Source organism: Anopheles aquasalis, chromosome 2 (assembly GCF_943734665.1).
Source record: "Anopheles aquasalis chromosome 2, idAnoAquaMG_Q_19, whole genome shotgun sequence".
Classification (NCBI taxonomy): domain Eukaryota; kingdom Metazoa; phylum Arthropoda; class Insecta; order Diptera; family Culicidae; genus Anopheles; species Anopheles aquasalis.
In genome coordinates this window covers 41,287,501-41,311,536 of record NC_064877.1, presented here as the reverse complement: position 1 = coordinate 41,311,536, position 24,036 = coordinate 41,287,501, and the positions used below count along the sequence as shown (strand labels likewise).

Genomic DNA, 24,036 nt, shown 5'->3' with positions numbered 1-24,036 from the left:
GTCGAAAGGAACGGAGCAACAGAGATCAAGGGGTGGTGGTTCGTAACCTCGAAATTGCGGGTACGGGTACGCGAAGGACGAACACATGGCGCACACGGTGCGAAAGATTGGCACTCCCCCACTCCCCATCCCTCCGATCACGCCAGACAAATCTTGCGAAACGGCAGTCCGCAGTTCGCGGCCAACCCCAACAGGCGGGAGGTCTCTATCGCTAAACCGTGCCAATCGCGCTCGATCGCGTATGATAATTAGTGGCTGGATTGTTGTTTTGCTCCGTTTCTTCCTCTACACAATGACCGTGATGATGATGATGATGATGACGTGCAGTAGCAGCAGCAGCAGCAGCAGCAGCAGCAGAAGAAGAGACTCATCACTGATCAGTGAAAACGATCGCAAGCGATCGAGCGACCGAATTAAAAACGAAAGCGCCTCTGAGCAACCCGGATCACGCCAGCAGGACACGTCAGCGCAGGTGCGTGGATCGTGAGTGATCGGTTAGCGATCGTATGATCCGCGATCCGGTGGCGCAATCAACGTGTACGATGGCAATTACGTCGACACCATCGTTAGCATTACGCTGGAGGTGGACCATAATTATGCTGCTGCTGCTGCTGCTGGTGGTGGTGGTTTTATGAAATCGAAACGAATTCACATCCACACCGCAGCTATGGTATGATAGAGGACTTAAATGGTGGCTGCAAATTGCCGAAAGTGACGCGATAAGTCGTCATATCGGATCGTCGATACTGATCTGCACAGTTCGCGCGACTACAGACGGATAGTATTTATGCTTTCTAGGTCAGTCCCATGTTCCTCTGCGGCTAGTTGCCCGCAATTGGACGTGGTGGACCGGTGGATTCGATCTCTATCGTACGTCAATGGCCGGACACGAACGAGCACTAATTGCTCGCGCTAGAATATCGCATCTAGACACGCGAACAGCGGGGTGTTGCGCTCGGCTTTGTGGTGAGACAGGTCAAGCACGCCTCTGTTACTCGATGCTGACAACCGAGTAGTCTAGTGGCTTCCAAATTTGCGTCACCGAGAAACCATACAAATGAGCCCCAAATGAGTCCGCACGCCGTCGTCGAGACGAAGATTAGCTTAAACCGTGCGGTCCCGCGGTCCTTTAATTGAATAGTCGAGGATAGCACCCCGGAATAGCATACAAAAGCATAAAGCGCGCAGAAAGACAAACAAACAAACAAACCCCCCATTATTCCGTGACCCGCGCACCTGAGGCGGATCAGTTTACGATCGGCGGCCATCAAAACTTGCGACCGCCGCCTGCAGCTTGATTGTCGCCTGCAGTGTCTGGTAGCCTGGCTGGGATTGGCCTGTCTGTTGGCCCCCGTGCCGTGCCTGCAAATTGACGCTGCATTCAAGATTGCCTGCCTGGCTGTTGCCGCTGCTACGCAAATCGTTTTCCCTCGTTTAGTGTCTTATGCGCTCATAAAACTCGGCGAAACGTGTGACGCATTTCGTACCGAACCGACTATCATCATCATCATCATCATCATCATCACCATCACTCACCGTTTCAAAATCGGTTCTCCGTGACTACGCGGTGCATCATTTGCAACCAACTCAAATAAGAGAAGCTCAAATGGTTATCGTGGCGTGCCGGTTGTGGTGATGTTTCGGTTCTAGCACTTCGTGCTAGATGGCAAAACACAACGGGCGAACAAGAACTGCGCAAGGCGGAAACTACCGATACGCGATTCATCACACCGGGACAGGATACACGCGCGCGAATCGCTATCGAATCGGCTTGGTGACGAAAGGCCGGCCGGTTAGCAATTGTTGAACGAAACCGAAATGGTCGTGCGCCATTTGACTGCAACTGGAACTTGGGGAGAAATGCTAAACAGATGTATCTAACTGGTGCAACAGATGGTGATCCTTGCCAAGTGCGCAATAGATTGAAACCGTCACCTCCGACAGGCTCTCTCTCGGGCCAGTGGCCGCGAGGTGTTAAGCAATTTGTACTGTTCTCCCGCCAAAAAGGTGCATTCCAGTGAGGGAAGATGGAAAGGAGAAGCGAATGCTTCGTTCCGACTGGATTAACGATAATTCCGGCCACGTAGCATGGACTCGCTACGAGATTCATCTCTCTGGCTTTGGCTCGTTGCCAAAATCTCGTTCCCACCGGAAGCCACACATCTCGATCATGCCAAAACGGTTCGACGATCGCTATTCGTTGGGCAAGTTTGGCGATAAGTCAGGAATGGCCCCGCATCCTTACTCTGATCATCTAAATGCCGGACTTGTTTGTACTAAAGACGGTGTAGCGATCGCGCACTCTGAACACTATTGACTTCGCTGACGCATCCAGCTCCATCCAGCATGTCACGCGGAACGCACGCCTTTGAGGACAACACGTGGCAATGATGGTGGAGCTAGCTACTGAAACGGATTCCATCGCAGCTGCTTGGATCGGAACTTATGCGGTTCGTGAACTCAAATCAAACCAAGCGCGCTGTTTGCTCTTCAACCCCAACATGCATTAGCGGCGATCGCATAAAGATGCTTATTATTCCCCCGGTACGATAACGTACGAGTCATCGGTCACACGCGTTGATCGTTATAATTAATGGACGGCCACCCGAAGGCAACCGAAAACTCCCACTCCCTGTGGCCACTACTCCCGTAACAATTACCATCATGATTATCATGATTGTAACCCTCGCGGCGGTCCCTCGCGGTAACAACGAACACGTGCCGGCACCTATAGGGCCCCACCGGTTAAAGCGAAACGCAAGCGCGCCTGTCAAGTGGTTGCACACACTTGACACGATCGGGTCATCGGTGTATGGTGGTGTCGGGGTTCCCTTTGCGTGTCCGCTTGTCTCTAGCGATCCAGCGGTACCGCAACCGCGATAGCCATAAAGTGGCATTTAAATATTCCTTCCGCGATCAATGCCACCCTCGGCGCGTGGGGTGGTGGTGCTAGAAGTGAAGCACTGGAGCAAAAGAAAGAAAGAAAAAAAACACACCAAGCTTATGAATTCCATCCCTAGAAGGGTTTGGCACCGCAATGGTTGCATCAGGGGCGGATTACCGTGATATGCACGCCACGCGGAACGAATAAATAATTCCTACTCCAAGGGCCGGTGCCGTGAAAAAGGCGCGTCGCATTCGCAAATCGATCCGCAAGCTAGCTAGCTAGCCTGCCTAACGAGAAGCTGACACAAGTTACGCACAGATTGTGCTGCGAAAAACTATGTGTGTGCCAAAAATGCTCCGGGAGCGAAGTATGGAACGGAACATCGAAAGGGGGGAGGATGGAAAACTACTGACCACTACAGCCGCGATCGATAGTTAGCGTTAGTGGCGCTAGCACAGTCACAGAGTGCACCAGAATTTATGAGCTGATAACCTTTGGTAGAAGCAATTGCTTGCGTATGTTAACAGAAACATTAGGATCCGGGGCTTCGACATGCGATAAGCGATGCGGTGGGTGTCGGTTCAAGGAGTTACAAAGTACAAAGTGAATACTGTGGCTTCCTGTAGTATCGTTTGGTTGGAATCATTTTGCAAAAACAATACGCCAATAATCAGTTTGGCTGTTATGAGAAATAATCTAATAATTGTTGGTTTGGATTGCACAAAAGACTGGAAATTTAAATGTACTGACCAAAAGACAAAAAAATCATCCCAAAACCAAAAGGCGTGCGATTCCTTTTTAAAATATAATATTTTTATTCTTGAGGTAGCCACACTAAGGTATAATAATTTCCAGATACCATACACATTTCCACCGTTTTTCATTTAACAGAATCTTAAATAAAGAATCGTTATTGTTCATCAATACTATCACTCATCGATCGCTAAAACCGAAAGCCAGTTTAAGAATAGTGTTGCATTGCTTAATGTATCTTCAGTGTCATTCTTTCTATCTGCATCCGTAATATCTCCTATTACTAACGTGACATTGAATGCCACCCCGTGGCCATTTGCTGGAGTTAAACAAAGATGTGGCCCTGTACACAACGTTGATCTAGCCATATGACGATCGCGTACGATCATTGCATTCGGACACTTAACGTCATTCACATAAAGCTGTAAACTGCTAGCTTTGGAATGCAATAGCTGTATTCCGGTTAAGATAAGAAGGTTTAAAGCAGCCCTAGGGCTTAAAGGTACAAATAACGAAAGCAAACACGCGGCTCGCCTATTCTTAGATCTTCTTCTCATGCTCATATTGCCAAGTTTACGTAGACCTAATTGGTGTTATTTATTGGTCTTCAATAGTTTCTTCTAAAATCGAGAAACACCATAATACGCACAAAAGACAGGCAGCGCATGTACGAACCACATACTGTCACTAAGCTCCATGCTGACATTCTGCTCATGCACCATAGGACCACTGCGAGCGACAGGAGCAATTGACTCACCACAAAGTAGCAGCAATAATAATCGTACGATTAATCATACCACTTCAATCGTGCCAACCGCCATTCAAATGCTACGCACCCACCGTTCTCGGATGACAAGGCGTCACGAGGCGTAGATACCAACAACCTTTGCGAGGAAAACCACGCAACCTGCCCTCCAAAAACAATGTGCTGACTAGCACAACAATAACAACAACAGCAGATTGGACACACTTCCTGCCAAGATCAACACAATAATGTCGATGTCGACCGAACCAAAGAACCAAAACCAAATTCCTTTCGGAGGGCACAGCTCCGGCACCGAGAATGGCATCGCGAAGGGATATTTGATGCGCACGACGCATGGCTCTTGGCATGGCCGCACACATTCCGCCATTATCAGCGCATTCCCACCGGACCGGCGTGATGGTGTGTCGGTTCTCCTGTTCCAGCACTGCCGGCACATCACTCCATCCGGTTTCCGCTGTGGCCACGCGAACGAAAACGTGCGCCACCACCAGAGCTTGTGTGGGACTCTCCGATATCGAAGCCAAAGCGCTACATCATTTAATGCCATCGTCATCGACGCGCGCTTGGCTGTATCGTCATCGAGGGGGGGGGGGGGGGGGGGAGCGGGGAGGAATAATAACAAAACTTCCACTGCTCTTTGTCCCTTCCCCGCTCTAGGGAGGGAAGGGAGGAGGGGGTGGCAGAAGGAGGACATCGCCGTCATCGCGCCCCGGGACGACGCGTGCGCGCCTCGATCGGCAACGCCGTGGTGGTGGCGAGGTGTGAAATGCAATTTCGCATTCGCGGTTGCGGCCGTCTGGGTATGCATTTTGATTCGTGTTAGCCACCGCTACGGGACCGGGGCCTGATAAAACGAGGAGTGGCCCCCGGGGAGGGGGGGGGGGGGGCGGGTGTCCTGGGGAAGGGGTGCACTAGACTGGCACGTGTGCGGTGAGCTTTATCGTCGTCGTCGTCGTCGTCATCGAGCAAAAGTGCATCCGATGGTGGATGGTGCGGTCGAGGGATTGGTTAGCGCAAGGGGATACACGCCGAGTGGTGTTTGGTTAAATTGTTTGCTTAACATCCATCCCGGGCGCACTGCACTATCGGACGCTTTTCGTGCTTTTATCCGTGTCCGATCAGGAGCAGAGGAAAGTGTTTTGGAACGAGTTCGCGGCATGTTTTTCCTACCCTCCCGTTGAAGCGATCCCTGAGCTGCCGCGAGGAGAAGAGATCATCGATGCAATTCGATGCCGATCGCGCCGATGCCGATTGACTCCTTACCCACCTTGAAGCCGGTCTAATTGGAGTGAATGTAGACGGAATGTCTCGTTCGTGTCTGAGACGACTGTGGATTGCAGCAACACGAACCGAGTGGCGAGTAGCGAGCGATCAATGGCCTAGCGAGAAGGGAGCAGATCATCGATAAGAAGGTGTAGATTTGCTGGCGTGCGAGACAAACACCCCTCCCCGACCGAGCTCATCGTCTAGTTCGCCCTAGAAGTTTGATAAGGCAACGTGTGCGTCCCGCCTCATATGTCAACGCTGATGATAAGCGACGTTCTGGTGCGCAGCTGGCTTCGGGTTAGACGTTCTGGTTCGGCTCACACCTAATCCCTCCCCTCGATCTCCGGTGGCCCTCACATGCTGAGGCAGCCCTACGATGCAATACACGCATTCAGCGAGTGATCGGTTGTTTGTGTGGCAATGTGTGCTTTGCCAATAGATTCGAGGAGCGTGGATCCAGCGGAATCCAGTATCTGAATCCATTCCACGGCTCCCTCTCTCTATCTTCCTCTTCCGGGATAGCGTCTGGAATTTCGCGCGCCCTCACTGTGTACATCATGAGCGATCGCATCCGGGAATGTTGCGATCTAGAATAAATAAAATGGAACATTTCAAGACCGTCCGTCCGTTCATCGACACCATCAACGGGAGGGTACGGGCACCGCAATCGATAAACAACTTCGAAATTTACCAAAACCACAAATCCACGCCGGGTGAAGCAGCATGAATGGGGCGTTGTGGGGTGTGATCGCGATCGAACCGAGAAGGTACGTGACCACTTTGCCAATGTAAGCAAACACGCGCGCCGCGTTCCTTGAGCTGTTGCCGCTGGTTTCTGCTGTTGCTTGTCGTCTGGCAGGGAAGGTCCACGGCGTAGAAGGCCCGGCCGGTCACTCGGTCAAGCGATGGAATAAATGGAAGGAGGTGGGTGTGTCGTTGCATTTTTTTTAAGCCAAATCACGCCACTCCTCGGTACCATCCGTCGTCGTGGGTTGTGAGGTGGCGCCAAGGGATATAAATTGTTTTTTTTTTTAATTCAACCATTTATTTTTAGTGTTTTTGTACAATTTGCAGAAGATAGAAGTGGTAAGCGACACACAAACATTCACACACTTTAGGGTAATTTTATGATTAATTTATGTTCCCGAGCAGTAGCATTGTGTTATGCTTACACTGCCCCCTTTTAACCCGCTGGCATTTCACGTCTGGTTGAGTGAAATATCAATTACAACTCTCGTCGTCACCATAGACAAACAACACCGTCAAGTGCGCACCATCGACCGGCTAGTGATCGAGAAGGAGGAGGAGAAAATGAAGAAGAAAAAAAGCGGAAAAAAATAAATGCATTTCACATTGCCAGCACCTCGATGCACTCGTTATCGCGTTACACCCAGCGCAAGGTCTTGTAATGACAGTGATTAGGGGGCGCTTTGTTGCATTCGTATGTTGGACTCGCGAGAAGCCTTCGCAAGGCGCCACACCACGCGGCTAATCGTGATCGTGGAAAGCGCATTGGCGCGTTTATTATATTTAAATAAAACGCAACCCATTACCCATCAAGTGGTGAGTGCTGGGTAGCATTAATTGATTCGATAGTAGTGCTACCGCTATTACTACTCACACCATCGCGAGCGAAGGGATCATTGAACACGGTTGAATAGTGTATTTATCACCTTGACAGTGGGTGGTGATGCCAGATCGTGGATTATGGCTGGCACAAGGTGCGAACCGTTGACGTCATCAACTTCCGAGAGCCAGAAGCTCTCCGAGTCAATGGGCTGCGAAATTAGCCGTGTTAGCGGTGGGAGGGAATTAGTTTTTCGCTTGGATGAAGTATCCTTCACGCCGAGAGTCGTTGCTGGTGGCTGCAATCCGGTTGAAGGAAGAGGACGACCAGGTCGAAGGCAAAAAGATGTTGATGGCGCTGAACGGTTAACCAACCAGATGATTACTACAACATTCTCACGGCTGTGCCAATAGATTGACAAGGGAATCTTCATGGGTAGCTCCTTAGAACAAGTAAAGGTGTCCTGTTGTTCTTCCGATTTTTGTAAGAAGCTGCAGATAGCATTTCTTTAAAATGATTTAATAGAATATTTTAATTGATGATTTTTCGCGTTTCTCTGTAATTGAACAGAGTTTTATCGTTCAAGTCTATAGAGAGTATATGTTGATTTGAGTTTACAGCTCAAGAACGAAACAGTTTCAGGATAAGTTTGAAGCTACGAATGATATGTATGGAAGTACGGAAGGGCAGAACACACAAGAAAGAGCTGGTAGGAACACAGTTTGAAGTAGCAAATTTAATTTGAAAATTAATGTTTCAAACAGTGGAATTATTGAAATGTACACATTCTTTCTCCATTTCTGAAAAATCGCGAAAATATCACAACAAACTCAAACCAAGTTACAGCCAACAAATGGTACCCAGCAAGCACTATCAACCAACTCCTTAGTCTTGGCACCAACTAACCGCGGTTTTATAACCAACTGTTGCTAAATAATAATAAAACGTTGCAGCTACCCTTTAATAATCTGAATTAGCAACAGCCTAAGTGTATTAAAACATTCAAAAGCTGATCGAGTTTGCAAATCCTTTTATTTTTGATTAAGTGTGCAATCATTTTTTTAATGAGTAGACAACGCGTGAATGCAAAGAAAAAATAGGATAAAAGAACCCAAGAATGTTCTGGCGCAGTCACTAAACTCGGCAATAGAGTAAAACTATTGAAATTGAAAAAGCAAACCACGAACTTGTTACTTGAACCGTCTACGACCGAGAAAAGTAGGCTGGACAAATGGAAAGAATGCACTTCTCGCTAGACAACTAGCCCGACGCTAGAGAACATAAGGGAATGTACCTGTGCACGAATCGCAATAATGGTGTCAACCCCAACCAGTCGCGTATCTACGGTTGTAGAATCTGGAAATCAATTTCACCTCCCAGCCCGAGGGACCCAGCAAAAAACCAACCAACCAACCGTCTGCCCCGCTCTATATATAGCCATCAGTAGGAGTTGCATCGTTCGCTAGACCGGGAGGCAGTAGCAGTAAAAGTATGAAATGCATCGTCCGTCGACGCCAACTGCAGCCACGCACCGCGTGCGCCATCGTGTGCATCGTGACCATCTCTTCTTTTTCCGCCCCGGCCGGGAACCAGTTTACCTTATTGTCTCATTCCTCCCGCCCCCCTCTCCAGGTCCGGAGCGGGGCGGAGGGGCCACCACTCGATCTGCGTGTCTCTATTGGAACCGGATCGAGCGGAAAACTAGGTTATGGCGTGCTCGCGTGTGCTTAGCGATTCGTTTTCACTCTCGGACGAACTTTCGCTACCGACCAACCGGCGGCAACGGTGACGGCGGCAACGGTGACGGCGGCAACGGTGACGGCGGCAACTCGGTGTCTCAGTTCGAGACATCCGTATCCGCGCCACTATGCCAACTGTATGTCGGCGGACAGCAGCCACTCTACTGCCAGCCGGCCGGCCGGCTCAGTAACCCTGGCCTTGAAAGGGCTCCCCACTGCGCGTCCCTCGCGAGCCGAGTCGGTCGTTGGCGAAGGCGCCAGGCGTAACACATGCACACGCGCTCAGCACCAACCGAGTGCCGTCGACGCCATCATTGCCAGCTTGCAGCGAATGTGGCAGCGGCAATGTCGCTGAAAGTGCAATCGAAGCCCGCGTTGTGCTAGAGGAACTGGTAGGGCAAGAAGGTGACAATCATGTGCAATCGTCGTCGTTCAACGGACCGCGCTGTGCTTCGCGTACTTGCCAACCGTCGAATCGTCCCCACGGAAGGAAGTGCAACATGTGCAGCGTGCAACGAGCGTGAGTGGTAGTTTTAAATATAGCGAGAGAGGGCAATGCAAACGAACGTCAAACGATGGATTCGTGTTGACATGGCGAAGCAACGAACAAGCACAAGTTCTTGTGTAGTCTTTTCGGGGGATGTTTTGAGATTTGTGCCAGTTGCGGATCAAATTTATTATGAAAACCGCGATAGCAAAAGAGGGCTAGCCGCCCTTAGGGAGGGGTGAAATTTTGATGAATGAACCCTCGACGGAACTACGTCATCCACCCAAGGATTACGAGTGGGTTTGGGTGCCCGAACTGTTACTTCAGCATAAACAGGAGAAGTAGAAGCCGAAGAGTTCGTCGCTGTCGGCCACGCCGACGGTCAATCCCAGGAAACGAAGGAAAGGATGTCGCAGCTAGCGCTCTTTTCTGGGGATTCTCTTTCCGTTCCTCGAAAAAACTCTTTCGGTGCGGCCGGTAAGTATGCCAACAACGCAGCAAGAATCTGTCACAACGGCTGGCGAGACAAAGGTCAACTCACGCAATCGACTTGTTGTTCGCTGATCGTTGGCAACGTGTAATTGTGTTTTCGGGGAAATTTATCCTTCTTTTGAGATGGATGGAGATGGTTATCCCGTTAATGTTATTGTGACTCACATCTGCACAACTTCTACGAATATATTTCTTGTTATTCCTAGGGATTTTCTAATCACTATAATACCGTGTCATAGCAAAGTGTTTGTGATGCGAATTTAAATTCAGGGAAATTTATTTTCTGTAGGTACTAAACCAGTTTAAAAATACTTTTGGAATGACAGACAGAGAAACGGAGTAAATATGGTGACCGTACATCACCGTTATTGCTCTCGATTAAATTAACTAGATGTAGCTTCTCATGTGGAAATTAGTCATACATTGACTATACTATGCTTAATTTATATATTGAATCACTGTATAGCATTTTTTCAGAAGCAAAGCAATGGTTTGATTGATAGCTTATGCTCAGTTATCATGTTTTCTTTTTATTTTTTTCTGTCCCTTCAGTATTTATTAATTTTATAAAGCGATAGCAGGGGCTTCTTACGCTGATAAAAAGTAGATTATTAACAACATAAGAGTCTTATTTGCTCTGTTGATGAAGAAGAACAATAATTAAACACCGATGAATATTTGTACTAGCGATATCATATCTTATGTGGGGCAAAAATCAGCAAGCGTGCGTTGAAACAATGTCCCCCTTCAGATGACGTCAACACACCAATGACTGTTCGTCCCAAAATTTGACCCACATTCGCGTAGTCCATTGAGAAAAAGCGCTTCAATTACACATTCTACGCATTACTGGGTCCACTGCGGCCAACATCCCGATATTGCGCAACACCGGCTGCCACATAGGCGAACCCTCCTCTCGCCAATATCGTTTTCGTCGTAGTATTCTGGCAAGGGGAGAGAAACTTGTGACAGTTTATGTAATGCAATCAGCCCGGCAAAAAGGGATGAACAGCAACGGCAGCTCGTCCTTGAGGTGAGCATATCTATGGGAAGTAGCGATGCCGGATGTGTGTGCAGACGAGACGAGCGAGCTCGTCCTTGAGCCGAAAAGAAGCGGGTCAAAGACCGCGGCGCTGGTGCGGCGAGCTGGTGCCACCAACCGAGCATGCGCCGTACTTATCCGAGCAAACGGAAAAAGGACATCCGGGGTGACACATTCCCATCGGAGGAGGATAGATAACCGAAATGCCTACCTCACTCTCTCTCTTTCTCACTATTTCTCTCTCTCTCTCTCTCTCTGGCCGCTTTGTCTGCGGTGGAATTTCACTTTCCACACGAGAATCCCCACCATATTCTACATTCCATGCATCAAAACAAAGACTCTCTCTGTCTCTGTCTCTATCCCTGGTGCTTACCTTTGCGACGACCGTAGGGACCGAGGAAGGCAACTCCCTTGCCGATCACGTTATCATCGATGTACTTCATAATCTTGAGCGTATCCTCAGGCCGCTTTGCCGTGGCGAAGGCGGCCTTCGGTTTGCTGGTGGCGGTGGCCGGACGCAGCGGGAAGTCATCGCCGCTCAGCGACAGGCTCTTGGTGCGGCTGGCTTTCTTCAGGCTCATCGTCGTGAGCGCACCGCCTCCGTCTCCGGCACCGTCCTGTGCGGTTTCCACGGTTACAGGCTGCTTACTAACGTCTGGGGAGGGTCTGAAACTTCGGAACAGGTGAAGCGGGCCTACTGGCTAGGATCGCAACGACCGGTGTACGGTTGGCCAATTTAAGGATGCACCGATGGCAGGACAATTGGACCTACCACAACCACTAACGACCACAACGACCGCGACCGCGATGCACTAACCATACGACGGAACAGAGAACAGGGCGGGACGAGGGCAGAGAGGGCCCAACAAACAAGCACCAAACCGCACGCACGAATCACGCACACTAGCCAGGGGGCCCGGTGAAATCCGCTGTTCTGTTGTTTTGCGGAAGAGATTTTTAAAATTTTCCACTCTCGCTGTTGTCACACACGGATCGCGAACGACGACGACGACCAGTACTAACACGCTCACAACACATCGAAACACAGCGCCTGCTGCTTCGACGACCCCCCTTTTTGAGTGTGACAACCGTCACGCAATACTAGCAACAATACGCGACTACCACCTTTCTCGAGCTTCACGAAACCGCGTGAACCACACACTGCACGCACGCAATTCTTCACGCACACAAACTCACGACGCGCGGCAGACGACGGAGACAGATCGTTTCGGTTTCTGGCCTTTATTCTAAGCACAAACGGTGCGCCTTCTTTTACGCCTTCTTCGTATTTTGCTCCTCTTTGTTGTTTTGGGGACACCACACACTAAGCGCACTTTGATACTTTGTATTCTATTTTGATTGGGCGGGTGATGCTGTAGTAACCCGACAATAACCTTGCTCTCTGCTTGCGGTCCTCCACGATCTCGGCGCACTACGATCGATAGTGCCTCTTGCACGGTACACTAGCCGAAGACTATGCAGACCTTGGGCAGGCAGGCAGGCAGGCTGGGCTGGCCAACGATCATACAGCAGTGGCCCAAGGCGACCGAGATCTTCTGTCGCAGCTGATGACGACACACGGACTTGAATTGAACGGCCGCGAAGGACGAGGACGAGTTGAACGGAACCAAAACACACACACGGTAGTAGCACGGCACCAGCAGGGGGAGAGAACAAATAGAAACGGGAGAAATCTTGGGGGAGGACCGTGTATTTCGCATCCGAGCGGCTGAAACGTGAGTGAGCCGCCACCGAGCTCACGCAACCCTTTTCACCTCGCAAACGGCGATGAAGAGAAGCAGAGAGCGAGAGAGAGAGACTTGCGAGTATTTGAGAGAGTGGGGCGCCGTTGTACAATCTGTTCCACAATGAAGGCGTCACCTGGTTCGAGGGGCTAACATAGACCATTGAAAAGAGGGTAATACAAAGAAGTTCCTATTGATTCTACTAAGCGATGTATTAAGCTGCGTTTTGTAGGGAAAACATACACTTGATCTTTGAAAACTATACCAAACGGTGTTTCGTAATGCAATAATTAAATATCAGATGATTTGTAGAAAACATATGTAGAACGTGAATTAGTTCGTGCGGTTTTGCATAACATGATTTTTCGAACTGATTGTCTTATCCTCTTGCTTATGCTCTATTGCACCCTACTGGTTACTGAATATGAAAACCACGTTCTTGGTACACATTTTATGGCTGTGTCATTCGCATAAAGTAATATTGACACTTGCATAAAGATAAACCAGAAAAAAAGGTTATACCGAATGGATTAATTCACTCACTGATTGTTTTACTGTATTTTGATTCTAAAATATGTTATAGGTCGTAGTCTAGGCAATTTAGTATTCCTTTAATTGTAAAACCTCATTTAAATACTTTATTGCAGCCCCCGAGGCACAAAACCATGGTGCAACCATCATTGAGGAACGCACTGCGCCAGAGAGTTCACTGCAAAATGAACGCGATCAGCTGTTTCTGTTTACGCAAAAAAATAAATAAAATGCATTTCGGTCGTGATTGTGCGTGGAGCATGTGGTTGCGCAAAGTGCATCGCGTGCAGGTGACGAGTGCGTCATCCATTGTTTTAATTTTGCGATTGATTTTTGTACGACGATAATTTAGTTTTAACATGTTCGATTCTATCGTTTAGCAGGAAGTAATTATCCACGTACGGATAACGTTTGTTTGCATTAATCACTGAAGCGAAAACGATTGTTTCCGTTTCTTGGTGCCAAGCGACTGCTACGAGATCCGCGGTTCATTGAAATCGTAATTGAATATTGCTTTAATGGTACACAAACTAGCGCTAAATAGCGCCTTGCGTGATTGTAATAAATTAGAGTGATAATAAATTAACACAATTGATTTAATTTTAATATCGTGTTAAGCACGATATGTTAAGCTTTACACTTTCCTTAGGCTACGATTCACCTTTTGCAGCAGCTAATACCGACCAATGGATGCACGATATGTTAAGTTATTTGAACCATTTCTATGTACCAACAACATGTAGCATCACGATTCTACCATTGATTGATAATTGTTGAATCGAAGGAACAAACCATCGACCAACTACACTCGTTACTATCGGCTATCGACGGCGCATGTATAGCTTCCGATTTCAACATTAATTGCACATAATAAACACCCGCACCAAGCTACGCTAGTTACGATGAGAAATCCCACATGTTCCGAAAGCAAACAAAGGAAACAACAACTTCTAATCCTCATTTCATCGGGACAAAGCCCTGCGTAACGCATCGCAAGCCACACGAATTCAAACCGTGACGCAGCACATACTACTACTCTATGCCCGCTATGTCGAGTGTAGTACTGCAAATAATAACCTTTGCCTTAACCAGTCAGGCCCCGCACAAAGGACCTCTGGCATTTCCCTACCGTGCCGTGTCCATGTAGCCTCAGGGAATGGTTCGTAATTTCGGTAACCATGGCGCGCTCCGCAGCCAACACACAACAAACAAACAACAGATTTTCCCTGGTTTCGGTGAAAATTCCTCCGTCGGCTAGGTCTGGTGCCAGTTTCGGTCGTCAGTTTTGGTAGCATCCTGAGAGTCGAACTGAGCGGGAGAACCTGTGCTTGCAAGGTGGCCAGGAAAACCGGATTAAAGTGCCTTTCCCATTTCCAGGTCACGCCCCGGAGGTAATGCTAACCTTAAAACCAAAAAAACGATGCCACCCGAAGTGATTCAAGTGCTCTGACTGCTGCTGGTGTCCTGGAATCGAATCGCCTGCATGACTTGCGGAACGCACGAACCGAAGAATTGAACCACTTGAGGAAGGGAGCTAAGGCGCGGTGGGAAGTGATCTAGATTGTTCCGAAACACTGTTGGCTATGTCTGGCCACGGTCGTTCGGTGTTTGTGAACTCGTGCATCAAGAAGCCGCTCAGTCCATCGAGCAAGCGGCCGAATCCTTCCTTCCTGGTGCCCCAGTGCAGTCTCGACCGTGGGCTGCAGGACTCACGCACGCAGGACGCCATGAGTACGATCACGCGCAAAAAGGCGGCCTCCAAGTGTCCGCTGGCCCGGAATGGCCATTATCGTCGTACGCGATGCTGCTCCCTAACGCACCAGCTACGCAAGGAAACGGACAACTTCCAGACGATGGTACAGTTCTACGACAGTATTCCGGATTACAACGATTTGCTGCATCTGCCCCGCGATGAGTTTTACTGTCGATTGAACACCCTGAAGAAGAAGCAACGGGAACTCAAGTCCATTTGTTTCGCGAGCGATCTGGATGGCAGGAAAGATGGAACGGTTCATCCGGCCGACGAATCCACTGGCACTAGCAGGACACACGGTCCGGAGAAGTATAACGTTTCCGGTGAGAGTGATATCCGACACGAAAGTACTGCTGGGCGTGGACGGAACCCAGCTGAAACTCGGGAAGAAAAGGAGCGCAGTGAACAGGGATCGGATGATGGTGATTCCTTGCACTCTTGGAGCAAGTCGCCTCCGACGGTGGTGGATGCCACTGAGGCTAGTGGTAGACCGACGGGTGTGCTAAGGAAAGGATCGGCCAAATCGGTTCGTATCGAGAGCCACAAGGAGGATAACCTTAGCGATGTGCTCGGTGAAAGCAGTCAACGTTATCGTCGATCCGGTACACCTTACGTGTCCGATCCGGACGAGAGTGCTGCCACGACGACGACCGCGACAACCAAGAACGCCTCGCCTTGCGCCACACCACTTCATTCGGATTTCATGGAGCGTTACGATCGGTACGTGAAACGAAACCTACGTTGTAAATCGGCCAGCCCGATCCGGAATCTCGCCAACATCACCGTACCGCAACCGTACAAGATGACCCAGCGGGAGGAAGAGCAAAGGACAATGCAGGAGTTGCTGCTGAGCAGCCAAGCTGCGTTTCCTTCACGGGAAACACTGCCGGAAGCTGCTGCCAACAAGCAACAATCTCAGTTCCGTGCCCATCCTGTACCAATCACTTCGCGCATACCCCTCTTTGATACCATCATGGCTGATCAAGAGTATCGGAACCGGTTGGCGAAGCTCAATTCCGAGATCGAGCTACAATCTCAGATGAAACCGTTCCAGTTCTCCGAGCGGTTGAATCGAGGAAATAATCGGTGTCTTAGCCGGAGCCTTTCATCGCCGGCGCTTCTTAGCACTGGGCTGGATGGTCCAGGGCATACGTTGCCCCGTACTACCTTCAAGGCGAAACCTTGCCCAAAGAAGCTGTTCAGTAACTACTTCTACACGAAGGCCTGGGAGGATGAGTACTTTCGCCATCTCAACAAGCGTATTCGAGCCGAAGAGATGCTCCGACAGGCGACCCTTCCACCGTCGATGGCACGACGTGAACGTAATGAGCGGAAGAACTGCCTTTCGCGCCACTCGACCGGACCCGCGGAGGACACCGCCAAGGAGCCAAGGCCTAGCAGTGGCAAGGGCAAGTCGAAACGTAAACGGAAGGTACGTAAAGCGAGCAAACGGCGGAAAAGTATCGAGGAGAAGTGCGCCGAATATTTTGCCTCCGTAGCCGACCCGGCCATGGTAAGTGCATCTTCGTTCTCGTGTGTATCTATCGTGTAAAGTGTGCATTCGTAAAGTGTAGCACCAGGGGTCAATCGTTCGGATAGCATACGGGGTGGTAGCTACAATGGTTAATGATCCTTCTCACAATCTCCCTTTCGTTGCACTAGATACCATATCCGACAAGCAATTCCAGCTGTAGTACGGACAATAACCGGGGCTCTGGTGACACACCGGCCCCGATATACCCCGTCAACCGTCCCAACCTAGCAGCTACGCTACGAACCGAATGGTGCCGTAAAAAATTAAGAGAAATGGAGCTCGACGAGTCGATGGCGGATAAGAAGACGGTTCCACGGTGCCGGTGGGGAGTGAAAAAGTCACAAGCATTTCAGAATCTGAATTTAGAGTAAGTTGCGAGTTCTGGAAATGTGCCATGGCAATGCAACTACTTGCTAATCGTCCCTTACTTACGTTTCTCCGATAGCCATACGCACCAGGAAGAGCTGAACCTGCGGCTCGCAACAAGGCGAGCTGAGCAACGGTTACGCCAGGAGGAACATGCCATCAATATGGAACTGATGAGACAACGAGTCAAGGCGGCTCCACTACTGCTGGAAGGACCCCCGCAATGGGGTCCCCGGTTAGGTCACGTGGCACATCGATGTTCCAGCTTGAACCGAGAACCGGAAAATGCACTGAACCGGAAGCTCGAAAAACCGACAAAGATGCATTCGCTAAAGCTATCTAACTCCTCGGGTGCAGCTGCAGCTGGTACAACGGCCAAGAAGTGTGAATCACCATCAACGAGCTGCACTACCGCCACTAGCTCCATCGGTCACGGCAATAGTCGAACGGTGGTACAGGAGCGAAGCCGGAAACAGCGGACGGCCGAAAGACGGCGGAATACGGGGAACGGGAGCAAACTGAGTAGCTATTCCTTTGACTCAACGGGCAAGCACAGCTACAAGCCCTGCGACAGCGAATTGCTTAGTTTGTCCGATATCTAGGTACTATGCTGGATTGCGCATCGGTAGGGTAATGCTAAAATCAACCGAGTATCGATTTATAAAAATGCACAATCAGATCGTTGTTGATAAGCAGGCGCCAATCCCGAATAATTGTCGCACTACACGGGAGTGCTTTAGTGTCTATCGATTCTCGACATTGCATCTGGTATGTGTGTGGCCGTTTCGGTTTGATTTCATGAGCTGGGGTCATTCGCAACAAATCGTTTTTCTCGGATTAGATCAAAAGTGTAGTCAAATTGAACGTGTGTGATGTGTACAATGGGAGTCATTTGGGAGAATCTAGAATAAAACATAAGAAACGAGGATAATTTTCATGAATTATGCTTGCAATAACCATTTATTGATTATCTGATAGAGAAGAGGTTTTAGTAATTTATACTAGCATGCACATTTTGAACAACAAATTCGAATCAACAATTTTAGAGAAACAAAGAAACCCGTATCCAGTGCTGGGGTGAATCATACTAACTGCGTCGTCAATCTGCTTCAGCTACCGCTATCAACGCCGTACGCTTTAGCTTTCCGCTGCAGCTGATCGTGCTCCGTGCGTAGCCGCTTAATCAGTTCAGCTTGCCGTTCAAGCTGCCACTCGAACGGTTGCTCCTCGAGTTCCGTATCCGTCATGCGACGATAGCGCAGATCCGTTTCCTTATCCAAGCCCTCGGCGTTCCGGATTTCGTTCAGAGCTCTTACGAACGGCACGTAAAAGCACAGTTGCACCAGCAGCTCCAACGCCGACACAACGATCACAAACACCTGCGGTGTGATGGCCGGGTTCAGTGCACCTTCCGCTTTGTTACCGGTGCCTGCATTGCCGGCAGAACTTCCACCGGTGGGAATGGTGGAATCGTATGGAAACAGGAAGCGCACCTGATTCTGCACCGCCAGTAGAATCACGTTCCACAGGGTGGCGATCTGTAGCGGAGCCTTACGATACACGGACAGTGACCGATAGCGATCAAAGTCCGGCTCGAGCAGGCGGGCAAATTCCTGCTTACAACGTTCGTGGATCACGTAAGTCACTAGCCAGTATCCAACGCGCATGTAAATGATGATGAAATACAGTGCCGAAGCATGATCTCCCGGTAACGTCCAGCCACTTATCAGTGCCACGAGGCCAATTGACACGATCGCGATGGCAAGCAGGAGATGCACGCTGCGAGAGGAGTCACACAAAGGGAGCACACGATCATAATTGGATTGATCTTATCTTCACTCTCTCACCTGGACATACCTGAACATAAAAATGACAAAAATTGGACGAAATTTGGCGTCTGTTCTGGCCATGGCTGGCGGCGAGTAGAGCTTCGAGTTGGATTGTGGAATGCTCCCAGACGGTACCGCTGACATTGCTACTGCCACGAGGACGAACAAGAACTACCACCGATGAACCGTTGATCTTTGATACGGTTTTCGGTGGGGGGGGGGGGGAGGAAATGGAGGGGGGAGGAAATGGAGGGGGGGGGGTGGAGATTAAAAAGCCACGTATGGGATCCACCTGAAGGATCAGAAAGAGAGAAATAGTGGTACCGGTGTTTTCGCTAACTGCAACAGATGTCCTGCGACAGATCGAACTCTTTGCAGCCGATCTTCTCTCAGTTTGTTGGCCTTTTGCTTGCACAAAGGATTGGTGTGTTGTGGCAGTCTTAATCGTAGGAAAGTAAGAGAAAATGTCTTCATCAATTCTGACCCGGGGTCTGTCGTCATTTCTGTTTAAATCGTTTGCAATTGGATCGTCGAGTGTGGCCGGTAGGACGGTCGGACAGCCCAACCAATCGTTGTTCCACTCCACCAGTAATACCGTGCCGGATGATTCGATGCAATTCGATAAATTGCGCACCGTTGCCAGTGCCTGGTAAGAACAGCAGAGCTAGCAGATGGTGGATTTACCGAGGCTCATTCTCCCGCTCCTTTGCAGCATCCACCTGTTTGTGACCATTGGCCTTACCGTGCTTGCGGTGATCTATACGCTGCAACAGTGCGATACCGATAGCACTTGTCAGTACTACTACATGCTGCTGTATCTGCGTGGAGTCTATTGGGCAATCATCTACGTGAGGTTCCGTAATGCTTCGTAGGTACTCTGTAAGTTTTAATGTTTTCCTTCCTTTGCTTGCAGCTGATCCACTTGTACAGTAAGAGTCGCCATCTGGGTTTAAAGCGCGGTGGGTATCATTCGTTCGCCAGAAAGGTGCACCGGCACAAAAAGTCGAGCTTGCAGCTGGTGACCCTTTCAAACACGGTGTTGCTGCTCGTCCATACGATCCTGAGTCATGTGTATCGTGGAGCCTTCCTTCAGCAGTGTTTCACACAGGGTTTTTCGTCCGTTGTGTTTGTGGCCTTCTTCACTTTGTTCGAATCTTTGATCCTCATCCCGATACAGCTGTCTTATATTGGTAAGTGGCCAAGCAAGTACTCAAAGGATCATGCTGTTTTCATGTGGTTTATGTTTCAGTCCACGTGCGTGTGTTCAACTTAACCCAACCGTCTCCGGATGTGCTTGTGAAGGAAGATGTGCTGAGCATGGAAATTTGTCCTACCGAAGATTACAGCGTCAACGAAAGTTTCAAGAGCGTCACCGACACCAAGGAATTCATTCAGCTACAGTCAGTTCTGATCCGCAACCTGAAGCACCAGAACGAACACCTTCGTGCCAAGATACGAGAAACACGTGAAACGGCCGAGATCATGGCTGGCCACCAATCGGTAAACTACTCGCTGGCAGAGCAGTCGCTTATTGGAGTTTAATGTTCCCGTTGAATAATGTTACCGGTTTTCTGTCGTTGTACACGTCTCGATCGTGTATACGATGTACTAACTGAAAAGCTCAATTAAATAAAAGGTTTGGTAGTGTTCAGCAGCATAGTTAGTTACCTGATTATTTATTGCCCTTCTCAAATTATTATAATGATATCTTTTATACAATGGGACCTAGCAAATGGTTTCTGCTTTATCTACAGTTGTATATCAACGAAAAGAGAACTGCATTTTGTTGGGTAAATTTCCATATTAACATCGAACGAAGCGGTTTAAAAAATGATCCTTATGTATTAATGAATTCATCGACATCAACCTACCGATTTTTGGATGAATACCGAACACAGTATTAGTTTTTTCTGCACCACTTCTGCTGCATTTTTCAGTCCGATTGGTATTGAACCTTGCTCGTTCAAAATCTTCCTTGAAAAAATCACACACTCTCTTCACAATCACAACAGTTGAATGTCTCCTGTATATCGCTAAAGCTGACTACCGTATCGTTGACACTTTCCTTCATGCCAATTGGCTATTGGTTTCTTCTATCGAATGCTAATTCTTATCACCGCTGCCTCACTGCACTACACCGAAAGATAAGTAGTTGGTGCTAGCCCTCGTCGGATCTAGCCGGGGAAGGTGACAGTTCGTACTTGGGCGTTCATTTGCATGATCTTTTGGTTCAGCTTCAGGTTGTGGTCCTTAAGGTAGTTGATCAAGTCTGCTTGCTTTTCCAGCAGCTCCGTGGTGCTAAGCCCACGCTGTGTAAGTCCAACCGAGCCACCTCTCATGCCGCGATTGTCCTGCAAGGCATCTGGCGGCGCACCGGTGCGGTTGAAGCGGCGTACTTTAGCTGAACAAAAATGTGATTATTTTAGCTATTTCTGACCAGAAACATATGGTCTTTCAAATCGTTTACCTATGTAAGATCCGTTGACGATACTAAGCACACCGGTTTCAAGGCACGAGAAAGCTGTAATGTACACGATCGGAGATAGCCATCCGACGACGACGCACTTTGTTCCGAAATCATCCCCGTAGTAGTGCTGCATGAGGGTGTGGATAGCTAGCAGAAACGTGTTCCACAGTGAAACAATCTGCAATGGGATCGTGCTGTGGTGTTTCGTGGCTCGGTTAAAGTCCAGATACCCTTTCAAAGCCAGAGCTCTGTGATGCTTTTTCACCAGATAGTCAATCAACTGCGTATGGAAAGGAGATATATATTAGATGGACAGTGATATGCGATGCTTACTTTACAACTTACGTAGGTTACTATCCAGAATGCGACCCGTAGGTACATCATGATGAAGTACGCTTCGCATCTTTTACTATCGTCCCAGGTGGCTGCCAATGCTATTCCAGTTATTGAGATGATACTTGATATCAGCAGATGGAAGCTGCAAATAAATGCAAACGGAATTTGAAAAAGAAAAGGCATTTTGAAAATAAACGAAGGGGTAACATCAACCCCCCCCCCCCCCCCCCCCGCTGATATTTGTATGCGCCACACACTGAAATGAATGATTACATTCAACGAACGACTCGAATCGAATCGGATATTTTGATTTCTTCTTATCACTGCGACGATCCGCACCCAAACCCACCGGGATTATTACACTGGAGCGTTCAACGGTGCAGGCCCGAAGTAATGATTTTTTGATAAGAACCGTCCCGTGCTGCGACATAGCCACTGGCTTACCTGAACACCGGAGCCGTGTAGAGTGGTTCAAAGTCTCCGTTCTCCTGTGTTGCCAAAATTGGCTCTTGCGAACCTAGAGTGTCATCCATTCTCGATGAATCATCTAAAAACCGACCGCCCTGCGGGGTGGATACGGAAAATGAGTAATCTAGCCTTGACGGTCGCAGCCAGCGTACACTTACCGAGTTGGATGCAAAGTTCCGAATCAGACTGACCATACTAGGCTGACGGAGCCGAGTCTCAGCACTTCTTGGCGAGCGATAATCGGGTTAGAGCAGTGCGTTCATAACTGCTCCTTGCCTGTCGCAACTTGTCCCAACTTATTGGGTACAAGGGAACAAAAAATACTTGTCCTTTCTATCGCTTCGACGACGACGGATGACAAATAGATGAGTTGAATATTTCTTTTTTGGTAACGTTCCAGCGTACAACACACGACCTATCTCACAAACAGCGGTCTCGTTTCGAGCGAGCACAGCTGATAAGAGGAAAGTGAAGGGAGCTGGGGATGAAGCAACGGTGTACCGTTCGGAATCGCGTAATCGGAAACCAGCAGAACCAAGAGCAGTATTTTAATTAAATCAAACTTCCCTCGAACGAACAACGAGTTATCAGAAACGCAAAACAGTGAAGATGACGAAAACAAAAGAAATGATGACAGCAAGCAAGTAGGGACCAATCGAGCAGATTTTGAAAAAGAATCGAGCAGATTTACTGACCCACGGCTTGACGTTTCGGTGAAGCGGCGAATGAAAAAAAGGAGAAAAGCAGCCATCAACCACGCACCCCGCCGGAAAAGGTTTGGACGAAGAAAAAGGAAAAGTTTTGGAGCGCTTTGGTGTGGCAGGGAATCGTTCCGGAATCGCTGGCCACCTTCTCTAAACTCTAGTGCAAAAGGTCACGATGGCGGGCAGAAGAGTACCGGCGAACGAGGATCTCTCGAATGTGGAGTTCGAGACGAGCGAAGATGTCGAGGTGCTGCCGACGTTCAACTCCATGGGCCTCCGGGAAGAGCTGCTGCGGGGTATTTACGCGTACGGTAAGCCACTAGAAAGTGCCGATTTCTCCTCGGCCCACGCGAGAAACTCCAGTATGCACGTTGCCAATTTTTGGTTTTGCATTTTGCAGGCTTCGAGAAACCTTCCGCTATCCAGCAGCGCAGCATTCAGCCCATCGTAAAAGGGCGCGATGTCATCGCCCAGGCACAGTCCGGTACGGGTAAGACGGCGACCTTCTCCATCTCGATTCTACAGTCGATGGACACGACACTGCGCGAAACGCAGGTACTCTGCCTGTCGCCGACCCGCGAGTTGGCGGTCCAGATCCAGAAGGTCATACTTGCGTTGGGCGATTTCATGAACATTCAGTGTCACGCGTGCATCGGTGGCACGAATCTCGGCGAGGACATTCGCAAGCTGGATTACGGACAGCACGTCGTCAGTGGTACGCCGGGCCGTGTGTTCGACATGATTAAGCGGCGTGTTCTGCGCACACGCTCCATCAAGATGCTGGTGCTGGACGAGGCCGACGAGATGCTAAACAAGGGCTTCAAGGAGCAAATCTACGATGTATACCGCTACCTTCCACCGGCCACTCAGGTCGTGCTGATTTCGGCTACCCTGCCTCACGAGATTCTGGAAATGACCTCCAAGTTTATGACGGATCCGATCCGCATCCTCGTCAAGCGCGATGAACTGACGCTCGAAGGTATCAAGCAGTTTTTCGTGGCCGTCGAGCGCGAGGAGTGGAAGTTCGATACGCTGTGCGACCTGTACGACACGCTGACCATCACCCAGGCGGTTATCTTCTGCAACACCAAGCGCAAGGTGGATTGGCTGACGGAGAAGATGCGCGAGGCCAACTTCACCGTTAGCTCGATGCATGGCGATATGCCACAGAAGGAGCGTGACGAGATCATGAAGGAGTTCCGATCGGGACAGAGCCGTGTGCTGATCACGACCGACGTTTGGGCGCGCGGTATCGATGTCCAGCAGGTGTCGCTGGTCATCAACTACGATCTGCCGAACAACCG

General features: G+C 49.3%; 6 protein-coding genes across 11 annotated transcripts in view; 3 read left to right on the top strand and 3 right to left on the bottom strand.

The window, feature by feature from the left end:
• LOC126572147 (uncharacterized) overlaps positions 1 to 12,723 on the bottom strand; it is a 46,568-nt gene extending 33,845 nt beyond the window's left edge. For all 6 annotated transcript variants that reach the window (XM_050231218.1, XM_050231220.1, XM_050231219.1 and 3 more), the window contains exon 1: positions 11,373 to 12,723. In XM_050231218.1, coding sequence (XP_050087175.1) covers positions 11,373 to 11,580 — 208 coding nt within the window. In that variant the 5' untranslated portion in view covers positions 11,581 to 12,723. The remainder of the gene's footprint in view (positions 1 to 11,372) is intronic.
• A 1,986-nt stretch (positions 12,724 to 14,709) lies between these two features.
• LOC126572141 (uncharacterized) lies at positions 14,710 to 17,811 on the top strand. Its single transcript, XM_050231209.1, has 3 exons — positions 14,710 to 16,541; positions 16,691 to 16,929; positions 17,008 to 17,811. Exons 1-3 carry the CDS (start codon positions 14,859 to 14,861, stop codon positions 17,528 to 17,530), a joined length of 2,445 nt encoding a protein of 814 aa, XP_050087166.1. The 5' UTR covers positions 14,710 to 14,858; the 3' UTR covers positions 17,531 to 17,811.
• A 54-nt stretch (positions 17,812 to 17,865) lies between these two features.
• LOC126572145 (uncharacterized) lies at positions 17,866 to 18,920 on the bottom strand. Its single transcript, XM_050231215.1, has 2 exons — positions 18,786 to 18,920; positions 17,866 to 18,707 (listed from the first exon to the last, which is right to left on the bottom strand). The coding sequence occupies exons 1-2, from the start codon at positions 18,899 to 18,901 to the stop codon at positions 18,038 to 18,040; spliced, it is 786 nt and encodes a 261-aa protein (XP_050087172.1). The 5' UTR covers positions 18,902 to 18,920; the 3' UTR covers positions 17,866 to 18,037.
• Positions 18,921 to 19,005: 85 nt separating this feature from the next.
• LOC126572143 (uncharacterized) lies at positions 19,006 to 20,416 on the top strand. The gene is made up of 4 exons (XM_050231213.1): positions 19,006 to 19,406; positions 19,470 to 19,605; positions 19,671 to 19,947; positions 20,007 to 20,416. Exons 1-4 carry the CDS (start codon positions 19,222 to 19,224, stop codon positions 20,297 to 20,299), a joined length of 891 nt encoding a protein of 296 aa, XP_050087170.1. The 5' UTR covers positions 19,006 to 19,221; the 3' UTR covers positions 20,300 to 20,416.
• On the bottom strand, positions 20,415 to 22,618 carry LOC126572144 (transmembrane protein 192). The gene is made up of 5 exons (XM_050231214.1): positions 22,187 to 22,618; positions 22,005 to 22,123; positions 21,570 to 21,702; positions 21,225 to 21,504; positions 20,415 to 21,158 (listed from the first exon to the last, which is right to left on the bottom strand). The coding sequence occupies exons 1-5, from the start codon at positions 22,220 to 22,222 to the stop codon at positions 20,932 to 20,934; spliced, it is 795 nt and encodes a 264-aa protein (XP_050087171.1). The 5' UTR covers positions 22,223 to 22,618; the 3' UTR covers positions 20,415 to 20,931.
• A 127-nt stretch (positions 22,619 to 22,745) lies between these two features.
• LOC126572142 (eukaryotic initiation factor 4A-III) overlaps positions 22,746 to 24,036 on the top strand; it is a 1,687-nt gene continuing 396 nt past the window's right edge. The window contains exons 1-2 of the mRNA XM_050231210.1: positions 22,746 to 23,043; positions 23,133 to 24,036. The exon at positions 23,133 to 24,036 is cut by the window's right edge and continues 396 nt beyond it. Coding sequence (XP_050087167.1) covers positions 22,908 to 23,043; positions 23,133 to 24,036 — 1,040 coding nt within the window. The 5' untranslated portion in view covers positions 22,746 to 22,907. The remainder of the gene's footprint in view (positions 23,044 to 23,132) is intronic.